The sequence below is a fragment of the Opisthocomus hoazin genome, chromosome 7 (assembly GCF_030867145.1).
Source record: "Opisthocomus hoazin isolate bOpiHoa1 chromosome 7, bOpiHoa1.hap1, whole genome shotgun sequence".
NCBI classification, from domain to species: Eukaryota; Metazoa; Chordata; class Aves; order Opisthocomiformes; family Opisthocomidae; genus Opisthocomus; species Opisthocomus hoazin.
Genome location: NC_134420.1, coordinates 18,160,248 through 18,177,355, shown reverse-complemented (window position 1 = coordinate 18,177,355; position 17,108 = coordinate 18,160,248). Strand labels below are relative to the sequence as shown.

Below are 17,108 nucleotides of genomic sequence, written 5' to 3'. Positions count from 1 at the left end.
GTAAAGTATGTGGGGTTTTGCTGCAAGAGACCTCTTTCCTATCCTCTGCTACATTTTCTAAATGCAAACATAACTAAAACTATAAACAATTAATAGATAAAACGTAGGTGTCAAAGAAAAATATTCCATTTGAACGCAGACAACATACATTTTCAAGTTCTGGTCTTCCATTTCCTATACTACACTGCTGGATGCCCAAATAATTCTCAGGGTGAAGTTTTGTTACAGGAGAATGGTGAAATAAAGCAGTCATGTGTGGTGCAAAGGGATCCCCTGCAGATTTCAGAGAGGTCAGTTCCACAAATGACGGTGCAATATGGTTTTCAATACGAAATAATTCTACTGCCTTTCCTCAGGATGAAGGGATACAGAACAACCATGACCAAGACAGGTTTTTATCAAACCACCCCTGTGACACCACCTTGTAATGCATTGCTAGCCCCAGGGTAACGCTGCTCTGTTGAAACTGTTGTGCGAGTCAGTGTGATGGCTGGAGACCGACTCGTCTTCCCTGAAGGAGTGGGACCACAGGAGGGTGCCTGTGGGGCAAGGGGCCCCGGGGACCCCCGGGGACCCCCATGCCCGCAGCACCACAGGGCACGGCGGGGTGGAGGAAGGGGATGGGGATGATGGCTCAAACAGCCTCTGAAAGACAGCCCTTCCCTCAGAAAGCTGGTGACCTCAGGGAGTCTGATGCAGTAACCATCACTCTCCTATAAAACAAAACAGCTTTTGATTAATACAGGTGCCCAAAGCGTGCGATCACAGATCTGCTTCTGTAAACCTCTCCGGCTCAGCAGGTGCTGCTGATGGGGGGCAACGGGTGACGAGGACATCCCCGGCGCGCGGCACAGCCTTTGGAAACGCTGCGCCTCAGCGGTCTGCGCGGAAAGCATCGCCCCTCGCTGAACAGCTCGGGCTGGTCACCTCTGGAAGAGGTGCAGCGGCGGGCTGCCTGCGGGCAGGCGTCGGTCGGTTATTTCTGCAATTAGAGGAACTGCGAAAGGAAAGACTTGGAGTCGAGGAGGAGACTCCGGAGCGCAAGGCACAACCAGCAGCGGAGAGGAGGAGGCAGGCGAGGGAGGCAGCCGGCCCACCTCCCACCTCCCGGGCGCCGGAACCCTCTCGGGGCGCTGGAAGGGGCAGGGGAACAGCGGTCCCCGTGCGGGAGCGGCCCGGGTCAGCGCCGGGGGCCCCGAGGGAGCCCCAGGCTTTCACACCCTCGCCAGCCGGGCGGCGGGACCGCCCCGGCGCTCCCTCCGGCAGCCTGCGGCACAGCCCAGCACTGAAGCGCTGGGGCCCAGTCCCGGACACCGAAACCCGCCCAGAGGGGGATGAATAAGGCTGGAGGGCCCCGGCCCGGGAACCAACGGCTGCCAGCCGGGGGGAAGCCGCTGAGGGACGCGGCCGCTCCAGGGCCCCGCAGGCCGCCGCAGCGCTCACGCCCGCGCCCGAACTACACTTCCCGGCGTGCCGCGGGCGGCGCGCGGGGCGGGGAAGGCGGGGGCGCTTCCGGGTTGGCGGCTGGCGGCCGCTAGCGCCGTGTGTTTACTTCCGGCCACCCCAGTGCGCGAGTGTCAGCCTGACGAGGGGACCCGCGCAGCCTGGCGGCCGCCCCGCCCGCGCCGGGCAGCGAGGGGGAGCGAGGGAGGAGCCCGGCGCCCGCGGCGGCCCCCATGAGCGGGCGGTGAGCGGTGAGGCGGCGGCGGCGGGAGCCTCCTGGCGCGGCGGGACCCAGCCATGGACTGGCTCATGGGGTGAGTGGGGCCCCCGCAGCCGTTGGGCGCGCGCGACGCACGAGCGGGCGGCGGCGGCGGTGACAGGCGGCGTGGGGGGGGGGGCGGCCGGACCGCAGGGAGCCGAGCGCCCCGGGGCGGGGGAGGTGGGGAGGAGGAGGAGGAGGCGCAAGGGAGCCCTCACTTCGCCCCGAGCGGCCGCTCTCTGGAAAAGTAACTTTTCCTTCATTTTTTTGGGGGGGAAGGGGCGTGTAGGGAGGGCGGGCGTCCCGGGTCTCCGTGCTCCCCAGCAGCGCGGTGTGAGGCTGAGGCCGCGGCGGCAGAGCCCCGCTTTAAGCCGAAAGGCTTGCCCGGGTTTCAGTGGGGAGGAAGAAGGGACCTCGGCAGAGGTTAAAGGCAAATCGGAGCCGCGCCGGGGGGCTCGGGTAGCCTGGGATTAATGGTGCTCATTGCGGAGAGGCGGAAGGCGGAACGCGCTTTGCTGCTGGGCGGAGGGGTGCGGGCCTCGGTGCGGGAGGGGAGGTGCGGCGGGTGGGGGCGAGCTGAAGCGCTGCCGATGTCCCAGGAGAGATGAGCTCGGTTGCTTCCTGCATGGGTTGTGCTGGCGACCTGCACTCAGGTGAACTGTGAGCAACTCGGCTTCAGAGTCGCACGAGCAGCAGGTCTGCGCTTCAGGGAAGCCGCTGTCGCAGTGGTAACTTGCTGCCCTCGGCTTCTTCTGTACAGCAGCTTGATCCTGTTCCTGAACGTGGTTTTTACCGTCTAGATTGCCTCCTTTTCTAATGTGATGGGCCTGGAATACAAAACACGCTGTTTTGTAGCAGTGGCTAGATGTGGTGTATTGGAAAGATCGCCGGTTTGTGTGCTGCCTTTTGTCTGCAGCTGAGCTGTTTGCTGGTGAAAGTACGGCGCTCACTACTTACCTTCAAAGTAGATGTGGCCGACTCTTGAGCCGCTTGTCATTACCGGTTATGTTTTACTGGAAGTTTGACCCCTCCGTCCGGTGGAGTGACTACTGAATATCTCTGGGGTGGACGTTGATGGCTGGGTTTCGCCCCAGCAGGGTGAGCACTGGAAATGCAGTATTTGTGGCATGTGAAGGGCTCTGCGTGCCATGCACTGCAACGCTTGTGTCGTGCGAGTCAGAGGGCCGTGCTCTATTGTTACGTGGTCTTGATGAAAATACAAATGACAAGCTTGTTTCGATCTGCTTCGAAACAACCCCAAAGCACAGGCAGTCTGTTATATTTACTTTGTAAAAGTAAAGGCTGAAGTGTCAAAGTGCCACTGTAATTACAAAAAAGGTCAAACCCAGGACTTACACAAGACATTTGGATGACTCAGAATGCCTCATTTACGCAGTTGTACTTATTTTGTGTGAATTGTGTTGTAAAGCAGGAAAGAATCAAGGTTTAGTTTAGCCAAACTCTCAATATGTTAAAATCCCAGTTTTCCTATGGAAAATATTTTGGGCTTTCTGAAGTTGCAGTGAGAAAATTGGCATTTGTTCTGCACTTTTTTACCCGGGGTGGGTGGATCCGTCCATGTGTGGAAACAGACTTGCCTGTTTTCCCCATTGTAGTGGGAATGGATCCTGAGTCATTTGTGCGATACTCGCTTGTTCTCTGCTATTTCCTGATCTAATTCAGGCTGTTTCTGGCCTGACCAAACCCAACATTGTCCCAGTGATGCTCTTGATGTTTTCTCCTTTAAAACTTCTATTTGTGTGAATTTTGGGGAGGGTTATGGCAGAAAGGGAAAGCATTGATATTTTGCAGGGGAAGAGGTAGAAGGCCTCAGGGACCCTTTCTTGTTCTGTCCAAGTTATGGCTGCTGTTAGCAACTATGTGTATAAATGAAAACATCCTTCTTGCTGTTTGTTGAGAAAGAAACTGAGGACGTTTGTCTGCCAGGGCAGAAGTTTGGGTAATGTCACTCGCTTGGCCTTCCTTTCAGTGCAGACTTCGGCTGTTTGGGTCTCTTGTGTGAGAAGGGAAGGGCTGCAGAAAACCCTGCAGAAATAGTGGGAAAAGAGGACACTCCCGTCAGTTAGTGTGTCGAATCTCTTGTTGTGCCTCTGGAGAGCAAATTGTATTGGTCTGCTTCTTGGTGTTATCACTCTTTCCCGAATGAGTGTCACCACTAATAAAAATACTGTGATCTCTCTTATTGCTAACTGCTTTGTAATGTGCTGGTTTGCAGCTACAGTTTTCCACGTGCTTGCTCACAAGAACCCTTCTTGTATGTCTCATGTTATTGGTTGTGCTTTCTGAATGTTTTGCTGTGAGAAACATCTCTGTGTTTTAACTTCATATTCCTGAGGAATTAACCTTCAAGTGCACGTGGGTTAAATGAGGCAGCAGTAACAGTTGCTTCTCTTCTAGATCCCTCTACCCTTCAAGCTCATGTCTCATTTATCCGATAGACTGTTAAGAGCGAGATCTGCTTTATTCCTTGCTGGTCCTCCCCTTCACTTGTGGTCCCTTGGAAAGTGGGGGAAGGGGAAGTTCTAATCATACCACAAAGGGCAGCAGCTCATGTGTCTCTGATCGCCTCAGAGTGCTTAATAGACAAAAAACAGAAGCTGAAGCTTATAAACAATAGTGAATTTATTACAGATTAACAAACAGCTATAGGCTTACGTGGTCACACAGCAAAACTTCTCTGGGTGCTGCCTTTTGTTCAGTCAAGTGCTTCAAAATCCAGTCAAGTCCTAGGGAAGAAAGCTGAAAAAAATGAGCTGCTGGCATGTAACAATGCTCAGGTTAGCGCCAAAATAAGCCCAAAGTCTTTTCTGTGGTTGGTTGGTATCTTCTACCCTTCTACTTAACGTAGCCTTAGTATTGATATTGGTGAAAAACTATGGTTTCTTCAGTGCGTTTTCTCCGCTAGCAAAATAACGACCATTTTGAACTTTTTGTTCTACATGGGATATATTTTCAGTGCAGTCTTCACCAGAGATCCGTGCTGCTTAATTGCTTTGCTCACCAACATCTGACAGATCTACATTACCCTCTTTGGAAGAGATTTCAATCTTCTGTGTGACAAATAACATTGGTCTGCTCTAGAAGTTCAAAGTAGCAACAAAGACAGGCATTGTTCCTTCAGTTATGAAACTTGCTTTTTCATTTGTTTTAAAATTCATAGTTAAAAGGGAGTAAAACATATTAATGATACTGGTAAACCTGACACAGTGTCAGTTATTTTTAATCTTCAGCTGTGATGTCTGATGCTGTAACATTTTTTTGTAGTGGAGGAGGATTGTGAACTGTTATGTGAAAAGGGGAGAGAGAAACAAACTGTTTTACCAACACCAACAGTTACCTGTTAGACACAAAATACAGTTTGGGGCTATGTCTGTGCGATGGACTTTGTACTTCAGCAGATTAATAGGCTATTCTGATTGAAACTAAGAAAACTGCAACAGTTTAACATAGTTGTGGTGTGGAAACACCTCTGTAGATGCATCTTAAACTGGGAAAAAACCCTACCTCGGCAGAAGTGTATAGGCTACTTGAAAAGCCTTCAGCATGTAGGCAAGCGCTATGAAAAGGGACTGTTAGTGAAGGAAATGGGTGTGGGGGGGGATATTTCATTTTTCTCCTTTGCAAGAAAGCTTCTGTTTCCATTAACTGGTGGCATTCCATCTTGACTCTTACTTGAATGCCTCCGAGCACAGGAAAAACTCTGCATCCTCAAGAAGTGAAATGCTACTTCTAAACTCCTCAATGAAGATTATTTTCTGCTGAATTGTGTATCAGTATTTTGCCTGCATCAGAGGACTGTTATTCCAGGATCAGTGTAAGCAGCTCTTCTACTTGTAAGCTGCAGTGTCTACTTTCACAGGCACTTCTGATACCAGTAAAATGTCAGTGCCCTCGTCCATGTGGCTTGGTTTCACTGTGGTACTAAGGACTCTTTCCAAGGGAAGACTGCAGCATGTGGCAGCTTGTTAAAAACAAAATTTTAGATGCAAAACTTCCGTTGTGTAATAAAACGTTTTTCTTCTGGACAGCAGTGTTTAGCTCTTACAGGGCGGGTTTATGACAGTAAGAAATAAGTTGTGGGAGCATGCTAACTTCACGCAAGTGTATCATCTCTTTGCCTTTCTGTGCCTTATGGTGACTTGACAAAGATTCACACAGCGCCTTCTCCCAGACTTTAATTAGAGTGCAAGTGGAGTAAAAGAAGAGAGGCTCCGTGCAACAGGGGTTCCTCCTGTCTTTAGTTTTTAAGTTGTACGTCTTGCTGTCCATACTGTCATACCATCCACTGCTCAATTATCTGTTCTTTTGTACGTTGCCCTGGTGACTCGGAAAGGAGGGCCTAAAAATGATTGAGAGCTCTCCTTTTCTTATGGCCCACATCTGCAGCTTTGAGAACAGTTAGAAAAGCAATGGCCTTGAAAGATCAGGAAAATACAGATGGCAGAAGAAAGAAGCAAGCTCCTGATCAGAATATTTGTGCCTGAAGACAGCACAGACAGGTTTGGTCTACTCGGGTGCTCTGTGATCTGCAAGATAGAGCAAGTGGCTACAGCTGTAAACTGAACAATATCTAATCCAATGCAATAGCCTTCACACTTGGAAGTTTTATTTTGTAATGACAGTTAATCCATTATAAACACTACATATATATGCTGCCTGGCGTAGTCTTTGCCTGATCACGATAGGTAGGTAGAAAGTATGTTGTATTAAGTCAGCACAGTAACTGTGCAAATTCGATCTTTTTGAGTATATTCTACACTGATGACTTTTAACAAATGCTGCAAGAGGGTTTCTCTATGTCTGTACACTGCTGGATTAGTCTAGTACTGAAAGTCTGTGTGTCATGTATTCATTTTATTTAGCTATAACTGTCAGGGGCTTAAAATAAAGGTAGCAGTTTTTCCCGCCTTTTTTGGATATAGGATTTTGCCACATTAATCCCAGCAGTGATTTTGAAGGCTAGAATCAAAGTAACACATACTGCTATTTTGTTGTCTTCCATTCTGCATTTCTGGAAGAGTCTTTAAGAAATTTCCTCATAAGGCCTTAAGACACTGTCTAGTTCAAGATACGCTATGGTGAAATAAGAGTAATATTGTTATGCAGAGAAGTCCGAGACTTGAGCTAGAGCAGCTAAGGACTAGGTGTGAAAAAAGCACACTAGTATTCTAGTTCTAAGTCAGTAAAAATCCAATATGCTAATTTTTCAGCTGTTAGACTAAATCTTTGCTGCCGTTGAACAGGATGCATTATCACAGAATAGCTGAAGTTGGAAGGGACCCATAAGGATCATCAAGTCCGTTAATTATAAGGAATGCATCTCGTAGTGGGAACAATGAGAAATCACACAGCATACTTAGCTGTCAACTTGGCTGGTGCATAATACAGTTGAACCAAGGAGAATACTGCTGTCTTTGCCTGGCAGACCTTTATATAAAAGGGTAACTAATGATTTTTATTCTAGGTACTGTTCGAAACTTCCTAATTATAGCAAATATTTCCGTAATAAGGAAGAAAACTGGAAGTCCTTCAGCTGCTGTAACTGTAAGGAATGCTTTATGCTTTCTTCCCTTCAGTCATCTTCAGTGAAGAAAGACTCCTGCCTTTATAAGGCAGTTTTCCCCCTAGAAACTCTGCTGCAACCTTTCACAACTTGCACGGTGTGTATATTCGTCCTGTTTTTTAACTGACCTCACAGCAGGTGTTTCCCTTGCATTATATTACCTGCAAATTCTTGGCTTCACAGGCCATTTTGCCTACTTTGAGGGAGCTGAAAATAACTCAGAGCTGGTAAACCAGACATGTCTAGTCCCATTGGGTGGGGAAATACTCACATGTTCCTTATTTGCTTCTGTTTATAGGTATAACATTACCTATGGGGTCCCAGGTTGTTCTCCCCAGATAAATCTAGGTCTGTGTGTGAGCCGCTTGCACTCAGTTCACTGCTTACTTATGAGACTTCAGTATTATTTCATACATTTACTGGACATGAGCAGTACCTCTGCTAAACCAGAAGTGCTGAATCACAACTAGCATAACACAGTCCACAGGTAAAAGAATATCTTCATCAAATATTAACTTGCAATATTTGTTAGTATAGTAGTGGAAGGGTGCTATTAGTTTGAAACAGGAGTTTCCAGGGCTATCATAGTTGTAGAAAAGGAGTCAGGCCTGGAGAAGGGCAATTTAAGCTTTTCAGGCGTGTTGTTCCGTTACGTCTCTGGTTCTGAAAGTACTCGGTGTTACTACTGTGATTGTCACTATTACGTCTTTTCTGCTGTAATGCAAAACAAATAAAAAATAACTGCAGAGCCTTTCTCCCTGAAGTGTCCTGGTATTGTTAATTATCAATTTCTTGGAGACAATGCCAAATAAATCCTACATTTTGGAATCTGTGTTACTGTAGCAAACCACAGAATTTGTCTCAGTCAGGTAGTTACTTTCCTTTGGTCAGTACAACGCGCGTGAATACTGGTTTGATCTTATGAGAGTATTCTTTTTCCAACAAAGATTTTATTGAGGGACACGAAGAGTAGCTCAATCTCAAGGTCCCTAAAGCAAAATGAACTGTTCCTTACCTTAGAAAAAGAGTTGAGCATTCTAAAAGTGTAGCAATACTCCTTCCTTGCATCTGTCTGCATGTTACCTGCTTCTCCTTTGTGCTAGCTTCAGTGTTCAGGAAGGCTGATAGGTTGAGATGCTCATCTGACTGAAAACTAACCTTGTGGGCTTTATATTTTCTTTTTCCTTCTCCTAAGATTAGTTTTCATCTAAATGAGTTCCTGCAGCCTGATTGTGTAGCTGCATGATTAATGTGGATAGCACTATGGAGCTGGTGAGAACATAAAGCTTTGGTGGCAATGAGGACCTAAAACAATTATATGTAATCACATAGTAATGTGATTATTAGTGCTAATTACTCTGCAAATAATTAGAGATTTTCTGCTGATGTGTCCTTTGGCTTGAACTGTTTGGAAGAACTGCAGAGTATGTGGAAATTGGAGATGCTATGACTAGGCTGGTATCTTGGAGCAGGTAATGGCCTCAGAGCACTGTCAAGAGTTACTGTCCTACTGTGTTACATTCAGTTTATGGCTAAACTAGAAATATACTTACAGTGAACTGGATACTTAGGAATAACTCAGAATTTATAATTTGCTCTAAATCGGGTTTCATCTACCTGAGATAAGTGCTGGCTCTGTCATGGTGTGAATGTGAAGGTCGGTGGTATTTTGGACGCCTGGCTGAATCCAGCGGTCTGATTCAAGAGAGTTTTCAGGAAGCTTGGTTCATGCGTGATGGCCTACATAGCTTTGCCATATTTCACTGGCAGTTTCCATCTGTTACATCTACTGGACGTGGGCCCAAAGCAAGCATACTTGAAAGAGTAAAATTAATAAGAGACTGCAATTTTTAGATAGCTGTGTATACAAGTTTGAACTTGGTGTTGCCAGATCTGCATATTCTGCAGTCATTGCTGACCTATTAAACAGCTTTAATGTGTGTCTCTGCTAGTGGAATGCTATTGAAATAATCTTGTGCATAATTTTTAACCCATGTTTAGTGTTCTACAATCAGTGATAAGGTTGTGAGACTGACTTGCTAGATTCAGTTTCTAAATGTCCACCTTAGCAGTTTTTCCACCCATCTTATTATGCAACTGGAAAAAAAAATAGACAGTATCCTTCACTGTACTAAGCTTTATAATGAATAAATGTGTTTTTTAAATTATTTTTGCAATCATGTTGTTCATAGTATTGCTTGAGACTGTTATGTCAGTGAGACTACTTAAGGAAGAACTGTTGCTTCATGACTTTGTTGCAGCACTTGAGACATTTGCAATCTAGGAGCTTCCCTGCTCCTGACACAATTTTAAATGATTTAATTTTGCAGTTATAACAATGAGTATAACTGTAAATGGTTGAACAGCACTACTATAATTTTAGCATTTGGAGGGGAAAAAATGGTATTTTTTTCTGAAGTTAGTTTCCTTTTATTCTTCCAGGCAAGAGAAACTGGTCAGGGTGCCAGTTCTTCACGCGATCCACAAAGATCTGTTTCTGACTGTGGAAAAAGAGCATTGAACACACATTAAGAAGAAAAAAATTCAGATTTTAAATACAATTTTCAAGGCCCTGAAGAATGTCTGAAATTAATCTGGAATCAGGACAGGAATGACTGTCATAAGTCAAATTCCTTCTTACTCTGAACATTCAAAGAGTAAATCCATTAAGCTAGAATGTGAGCATGCAGAAAACTGTATTTTAACAAGCATCTTACGGGCTTTGGTGGTTAGGGCAGAGTCAAAGTGATCCCAGTCCAGTAACTCAAGCTATTCAGAATATACCTTAATGCCTTTTTTTTTTTTTTATTCCTTTCTTCACTGTTCATTTTAGAAAGGAGTTCGTTGAGTATTTTTATCATCAGTATCCAGTGGCTGAATCACTGCTGTCTCTTGTCTGTGCTGAAATGTGTAAATAGTTGGGACTTCTGAGAAGTTTCCTAGTATTTATACATAAAGCACAGAATTTGTGTAAAACAGGTTGTGTGGAGGTGACCTTGAGACTGATTGTTTGGTGTTTTTTTTTTTTTTACTGTTTCATGTTAAAACCTTAGTGTTCCTCCAGCTTAGAATTTCCTAATTTAGAGAACTTCTTTCTTTTGTGTGGTTCTTTATAAAACAGCAGGGAGTTGTTCAGGAAGGGCCTTGTTCCATGGAGTGTATCTTAACAGGTCATGCAAAGCTGGATAATATTTTTTTACAACAAGGTGTTTTGTGTCTTCTTTGTGGATGAGTTCATGTTACAGAGCTAACTCTGTGGCTTTGAGTTTGTGTCAGGTGTGGTAAATGATAAATAGCTTTCTTTTCAGACTGTCTTTTCTCTGATGATATCCAGGTGTTGCTGGAACTCCAGTCTGTAACCTTCATTATTGTCATGTCTAATAAAGTGTTAGCGTGTGACTGCTTTCCGTCAGATATAAAAGGGACTGAGTTTGTAGTGAGGACTAGTAACTTTTATTGGACCAGCAGGTGTACTTGGGGAAGAAAGCAAAACCTCTAATGGGCATGCTTGTATCTCTTGTTTATGTTAATAGACTGTCTTGAACAAAAACCATGTTAGTACTACAGCTCCATGTCAGCTGGATGAATCTCACCTGCTGATTTAGCAGGGGGCTGGTACCTTTTTAAGGAGCTGACCAACCTGCATTCAAAAAGCCACCAGTGGGCACTGGTCTTGCTATTTAAGGTTATCTGAATCTCTTCTAGGAAATGAAAGAGGCTACAAACAGCAGTATTTGCTGGTTCTGGTCTCAGGTATCCAGATCCTCAGATATGCCTAATCCCCTCAAATGCTGTCTTTTTCTTTTGTTTTGTGAGCCAGCCTTTCTTGGTTCATGTTCTCTGGTTGGGGTGCATGTGCTGACCTGAAGTTCTGATGTATTTAGGGGTCTTGTCTGTGTCTCCGTTTTGTTGTAGTGAGATTTTTGAAAAAATGTACCATTTTTGGAATTAGCTGATTTTTGAGGTTTGGAAGAAGTCTGATTGGTAAGAGATGAATAGAAGAAAATAGGCTGAAGTATCCCCTTCACTAATGACTATATTGTTATTTTGTTCGATTCTAATCTTTATCTTGTAATGTAGAGGGTCTCTTGGATATCCATTTGTGCTTGATTTTTCAGGCATTAAGGAGTACTGTTTCTTCTGCAGATTATTCCTGGATGGGCATCTAACAGTAGTTGTTCTTATTGTGTCCCTCGCTTATTATTGTGGTGCTGTTGGTCATGAGCAATTTTTGAAGACTGACCTGAAACTTCAGGTTTTTCTGGATGTGTTTATTAAGGTTTCTTATTAGGCATATGATAGGCTTTTACCATGTGGTCTGGCATAGCACAGGTTTTAGCTTTGAGTTAGGGGTGCTATTCAAAATGCTGCATTTGGTGATTTGCCTTTTATAACCGCAGAGTGTCTGTACTGAGGTTGCCTCTCTTGCCCCACCCTGCTGAAAATGAAGGTTCTGGCCCGAGTCACTTGAGCTTGTTGAGGCTTGAGCTGGTGAAGTGCTGTGAAAAAGCATCTGTGAAAGGGGAGATTCTGTGTTGATGCTTGTAATGCCCAGCTAGGTATTTAGCTGCATGTTTGTAGGCCACGTGGTTGGTTTACTTTTTTTAAAGGGTGGCCTTCCTGTTTTCACACAGTGCTATAAGGTGGTGGGTTTTGATTTGTTTTGTTTTTAAAGTGTTTATAAGTGTCTTCCAGGCTTGTTTCAGGCAGGATGTGCCCAGTCATCCACTGAAATATAAGCAGCGGTTGCTGTATGTGGTGTAACTTTCCAGGTGGGCAAAATATTTACATGTTCACAGTCTTGCATTTTCTCATTATTATTAATGGAATCAATGCTTTTGTTTAAATCAAGTTCATCTTGGGTTTAGGTAGAGTGAAAACTTACTAGGCTGACAGGTTGGGAATACTTTAAATTAGTTCTCTTTTTAATGGAGAAATATTTTCTGCAGTTCATAAAACACATACAGTATAATTATCCACTACCTTGCAGGACAAAATCACTTTCTAGTTTGTTTTTTCAGTAGAAATATATATAGTCCTTTTTCTAAGTAAATAAAATAAGAAATATTCTTGCTTAGTAGGTGTATTAAATTCCCATGTTTAAACATTTTATTCTGAAAAATGGGCTCTCTTTTATTTTCTAATTGGCAAAAATTTCTTGAGAAGGAAGTAACTGTATTATAAAGACAGACTCATTTCAACACGTTGGTTCTACTTGTTTAGGGCGTGTCGGCTATCCGCAGTATTTCTGAGCCAAGCCAAAAATGTAAAGTAAGAGGGCGTTAAATGTTCTGTGGGCATCGTGAACTAAGCTAACATGAAGGTTGCTTAGCTTCTGAATGACAACTTCGCTGAAGGTTTTAATGTGTTTTAACAGATACAATTCACATTTACTTTCTTAACTTGATTTGACTTAGTGTGTAGAAAAGCACTTGTGCAATGACAAGCAGTGAAAAAAAGAAAAATAATAATTAAAAAAATTGGGAAACAAACCTGAGAGCACCTGAGAGAGATCACCAGGGTGATGGTCCCCAGATGAACAACCATTGCTGTTAGAGTAAGCAGATAGAATTTGAGCAAAGAGGAAGCAAAGATATGAAGAAGAAGGTGCTTATACATGTAATAAAACTTTGCTAGCACATACATCATCATTTCCTGTCTGGGTATAATAAAGGAATAATAATTATTATGAGTTTCCATTACTACTAAGACCTTGATATTTTTATAAAATACTGCACGCAATAGTATCTTATGTAGAATCGCTGTTTGTAATTGAACTGTATCTGTCGAAACAAATGCATGAAAAACTTGTATCCGGGGAATTCTAGTAGACGCCTGACCTAAAGAAGTAATTTATCATTCATCCAGCTAAACATCTGTGGCCTGATTGGTCACATGTGCATGTTTTGAAAATAGAGGCCTGCAACATGCTGTCCAGGTATCACGGTATGCTGTGTTGCTGTTTATTCTGGCTTTTCAGCTGCCTGTGGCTGCGAACAGTATTGCCTGCCCTTTAATCCCTAGGCAAATAGTTCCTGTCCCATGGTTTGTAGTTAGTATTTTCTTCTGCTTGGGGACTTAGCACACTTTTATTACAAGGTGTGGATGTGGCTGGTTTGGGTCTGTGACTTCACAGACAAAGGTTCTAGTCCTAGTCATGCCAGAAATCAGTGTATGCAATTTGATGGTATCGTAAGTCAGGCAAAAAGGTCCTGCTGATCAGTCTCAAGGGCTGAGACGGAGAAACGCTGATGTCTTCTGAATGATACGAGACTTAAACTTGAGGGCACCTAACTGCCAGATCAGTGTGCCCTTTGTGGACTACACAACACCTGAGTGGGAGACTTGATTTGATAGTGCGATGGAAAAGGAAATATGATTGGGCTGCAATGCGCAACTTTGTGCAAAATTGCATCTCTGCCACTTCCTTTGAAACTGGAGTTTGGTAACTGCTCCATGTTTGCTGCTCTTATTATGTCAATGAAGTAATCTGGAAGTAAAACTAGACATCTGTTAAATGAGCTATGAAAAAGTACACAAGGCTTGGAGGGTCAAAGGCTGTTGTAATGGGGGAGCCAGACTGCACACGCAAACCAGATCCACCTGGAGCCTGTTTGTTCCTAGCAAAGTGAAAGGTGAGGATATGTGCTGCTTTTTCTCTATTCCACTTAATTCTGTGATCCACTATCCTAAATCTTATACTTAAAAGAGACACACAAAGTTTTACTAGCTAGATGGAGGGTTAATTTCACCTGTTTGGTATTGCTGACCAAACAATGAAGTAGAACTGGTCTGTATTAGCTACAGTAAGAGGGATAATACATCCTAATTTTAGTTATGTTTTGGATGAAAAATATCGCATCATTGTGAAAGGATTTTGTCAAGATGAAGTTTCTCAAAGAGTCTAACTGACACTGAACTGTCAGCTTATCGTTTTGCTGGTATATACCTGAGTATATGGATTTTTTACATGCCAAAAAAAAGGCAGGACCAAACAGCTCTGGGAACAACGAATCCAAATTGGATCCATTTTCCCACTGAAAGTAATAATGTGGCTGCTTACAGGAACTATCCCCATGTCTTGTTTCCCTAAGATCCCTGGAGCCTAGCGAAGTGGGTGGAGTGCACAGGACATGAAGTAAAAATAGTGTGAGATAAACCTGTCCAAAAAGGAGCCTAATATCCAAGGAGGACAATGGTTATCACAGAGCTATGGGCTACTCATTAACTTGGGGTTGCTAAAACAAATATTATTCTAGAGTGACAGCCAGCTACTGACATGAAACTGTTACTTACTTTTTAATCTTATTTTGAGTTTGCTTCTTTGTGCCAATTTTTTGGTGTTCAGTAGTAAAATAACAATGTGAGTATCACAGCAGGCACTGTCTCTGACCTCTGAAAAAAGAATGAATACTCCAATATGCTCTTGTTACAAAATCAAATCCAGGAGAACTTCAGATTAACTAGGTTTCAGTAAATACTTGCTCTGCTTCATCATGTGGAAAAGCAACAGCAAGTTCAAAAATGGAGGGAGAATAAGGCAAAAGCGGATTTAAAGACAGTTGACTTGCCAGTATACTTTTACAATAAAGAACAATTTTGGCATCTTGCGTAACGATGGAAGGTTGGAATACTAATAAATAGGAAGAATTTTTGTATACAGCCCATAGTTGAGCTATGGGGTTTAAATTGTATGATTCACTAAGGTAAATAATACAGTTCTGTAAAGATTAACCATGTTAGCCAGAGTACTAGCTAGGATAATACTGGTTTTCAGTCCATGCATCAAAGCTGAGCAGTCAGAGCCAGGAAGAAATTTCTCTTTGGAGATGATGTTGGGCAATTAGGTGCATTTCCAGAGATTTATGGAGTCTTCTGAATCACTTCAGTGTTGACTGTTGTCAGAAATAGAATATTGGACTTGGTATACTGTTACTTTGCGTTATGGGTGGTCCTCTGATGCAGAGGTAGATGTCCAGAATATGTTTATATAACAGCATGATAAAGCTTAATCTTTTCTTCTGTTTGCAAATACCTCCCCTTTCAATGTACAGAAAGTTGAAATACTTCATTAAAATCTGATTGTTACAGAGGGACAAAAAATATAACTCCTTTCTAAAATAACTTTTGTAACACAGATTTTCAAAATCTGTTTCTTCTTACAAAAGTACTGAATGTATCGGTTGGTGATTTGATTTGATTTGAAGTTTGAAAACTTAAGTACCAGTGGAATGCTTTTCCTCCTGATTTTTAAGTCAGGGCTGTTTATGCGTTCACACCTCCCTGACGTGTCTTACAGAAAGATTAAGTAATTGATATCTCTTCTTCCTTGTTTTAAATTAATTCTTTTTGGACTAAGATAAACTTTTTCAGATTTGTTATGCTAACAAGACAGCTGACTTCATGAATATTTCATTCTTGCATTTCTTTAGAGGCCCTGAATTACAGTATCTGGTTCCCAAGGATGAAGAAGTCACTCTTTTTCTAGTATTTACTGTTCCCTGTTGTTGAAATGCCACCTTTGGGACTGGGACTGTCATTAGACATATGTTAATCCTTGTAGTAACTTTTAAAGATACTGATAATACAATGATAATGAGGGAAAAAGATGAAATTTATTCTTGGGGGAGAAGATTTGAAATTCCGTGGAATTAAAAGAATCCCAGGATGTTTAATATTGAATCACCGTGGTGCTCTTCCTTTATTACTAGTTTTCTGGAGGTGAAAATACACCGGCTTTTTTATTTCTTCCCCAGAAAGAGGTAAGAATTGAGATGGATTCTATTTTAATATCAGCAAGAATAGAATGTAAATTTGGAAACAAGACCACTTGGTTATATATGTGAGTTGTATTATTGATCTATTGTTGTTTTTCTCATCTATACTTACTTGTTGGTTTGTGGGTGGTTTTTTTTTTTTATTATAGCTCTTTCTTGAAAACAAGTATCTACTTGGATTGGGGATGTTTTTTCAGAGGTGGCAGATGGTACATTGGCCTTGGTCCCGTGGAATCTGCAGTGCTTTGTGAACAGTTTAAATACTTATGACTTGCATACTCCTTTTGGCTATTCTGAGCTGAAGCTTCTGAAGTTTTAATAAACTTTTGTCACAATCTGAAGGGTTGTTTTCAGTCTATGGTAACTTTTTGTGATATTTTATTTTAAACCAAGTCCAATATAATGTTAATGTTTAAGCACAATTTGCTAATTATAATCCTTCAGCTGCAATTGCTTTAGCATCTGGAGGGATGAAACAAAAAGATCGTTGCTTGAAAGTGCTTATTTCCCTAAATGTAACTGCCACTTAAAATTATGTAAATGCCAAAGTGAATTGTTTCTCCCCCAAAATGCCAATGGCGAGGATCCTTGATATAAAAGAATAATGATTATTTTTTTGCCTCATCAGGCGAGTGCTTCACTTGTTGGTGGGTTTTGGGGTGTGTGTGTGTTGTGTGGGTTTTTTTTTTCTTGTATATGCACAAGAGAGATCTCGGCATGTGGTCTAAATACACTTTGTATTTTTGAAGTTTTATGGTTAGTAACATGCTAGCTTAGTAATCTTAGCTTTATTTTGTTTATGTAGTATAAATACAGCGGAAAAGTGTTGATCAGGAGGTAAGTAAATAAATGTTTAAGTATGTTAGATGGAGAAAATATGATTCTGTCGGGTACTGCAAGGAGTGAAGTATAACTAAGCCAGTTCAAGCAGCTGATCAGTTGAATGCTGCCTCTGATTTGTTGGTATCATGCTGAGAATAAATCAGGTTTGTGTAGTGACTGGAAATGACCTTTTTCTATTTCTTGGAACTGTTTTCAGTTTAGG

At 42.7% G+C, this 17,108-nt stretch overlaps 1 protein-coding gene across 1 annotated transcript in view; it reads left to right on the top strand.

Annotated features, from left to right (window-relative positions):
• Positions 1–1,587: 1,587 nt before the first annotated feature.
• The window catches only part of MOB2 (MOB kinase activator 2), a 114,723-nt gene continuing 99,202 nt past the window's right edge, over positions 1,588–17,108 (top strand). Inside the window, exon 1 of the mRNA XM_075427587.1 lies at positions 1,588–1,757. Within this exon, the coding sequence (XP_075283702.1) occupies positions 1,741–1,757 (17 nt within the window). The 5' untranslated portion in view covers positions 1,588–1,740. The remainder of the gene's footprint in view (positions 1,758–17,108) is intronic.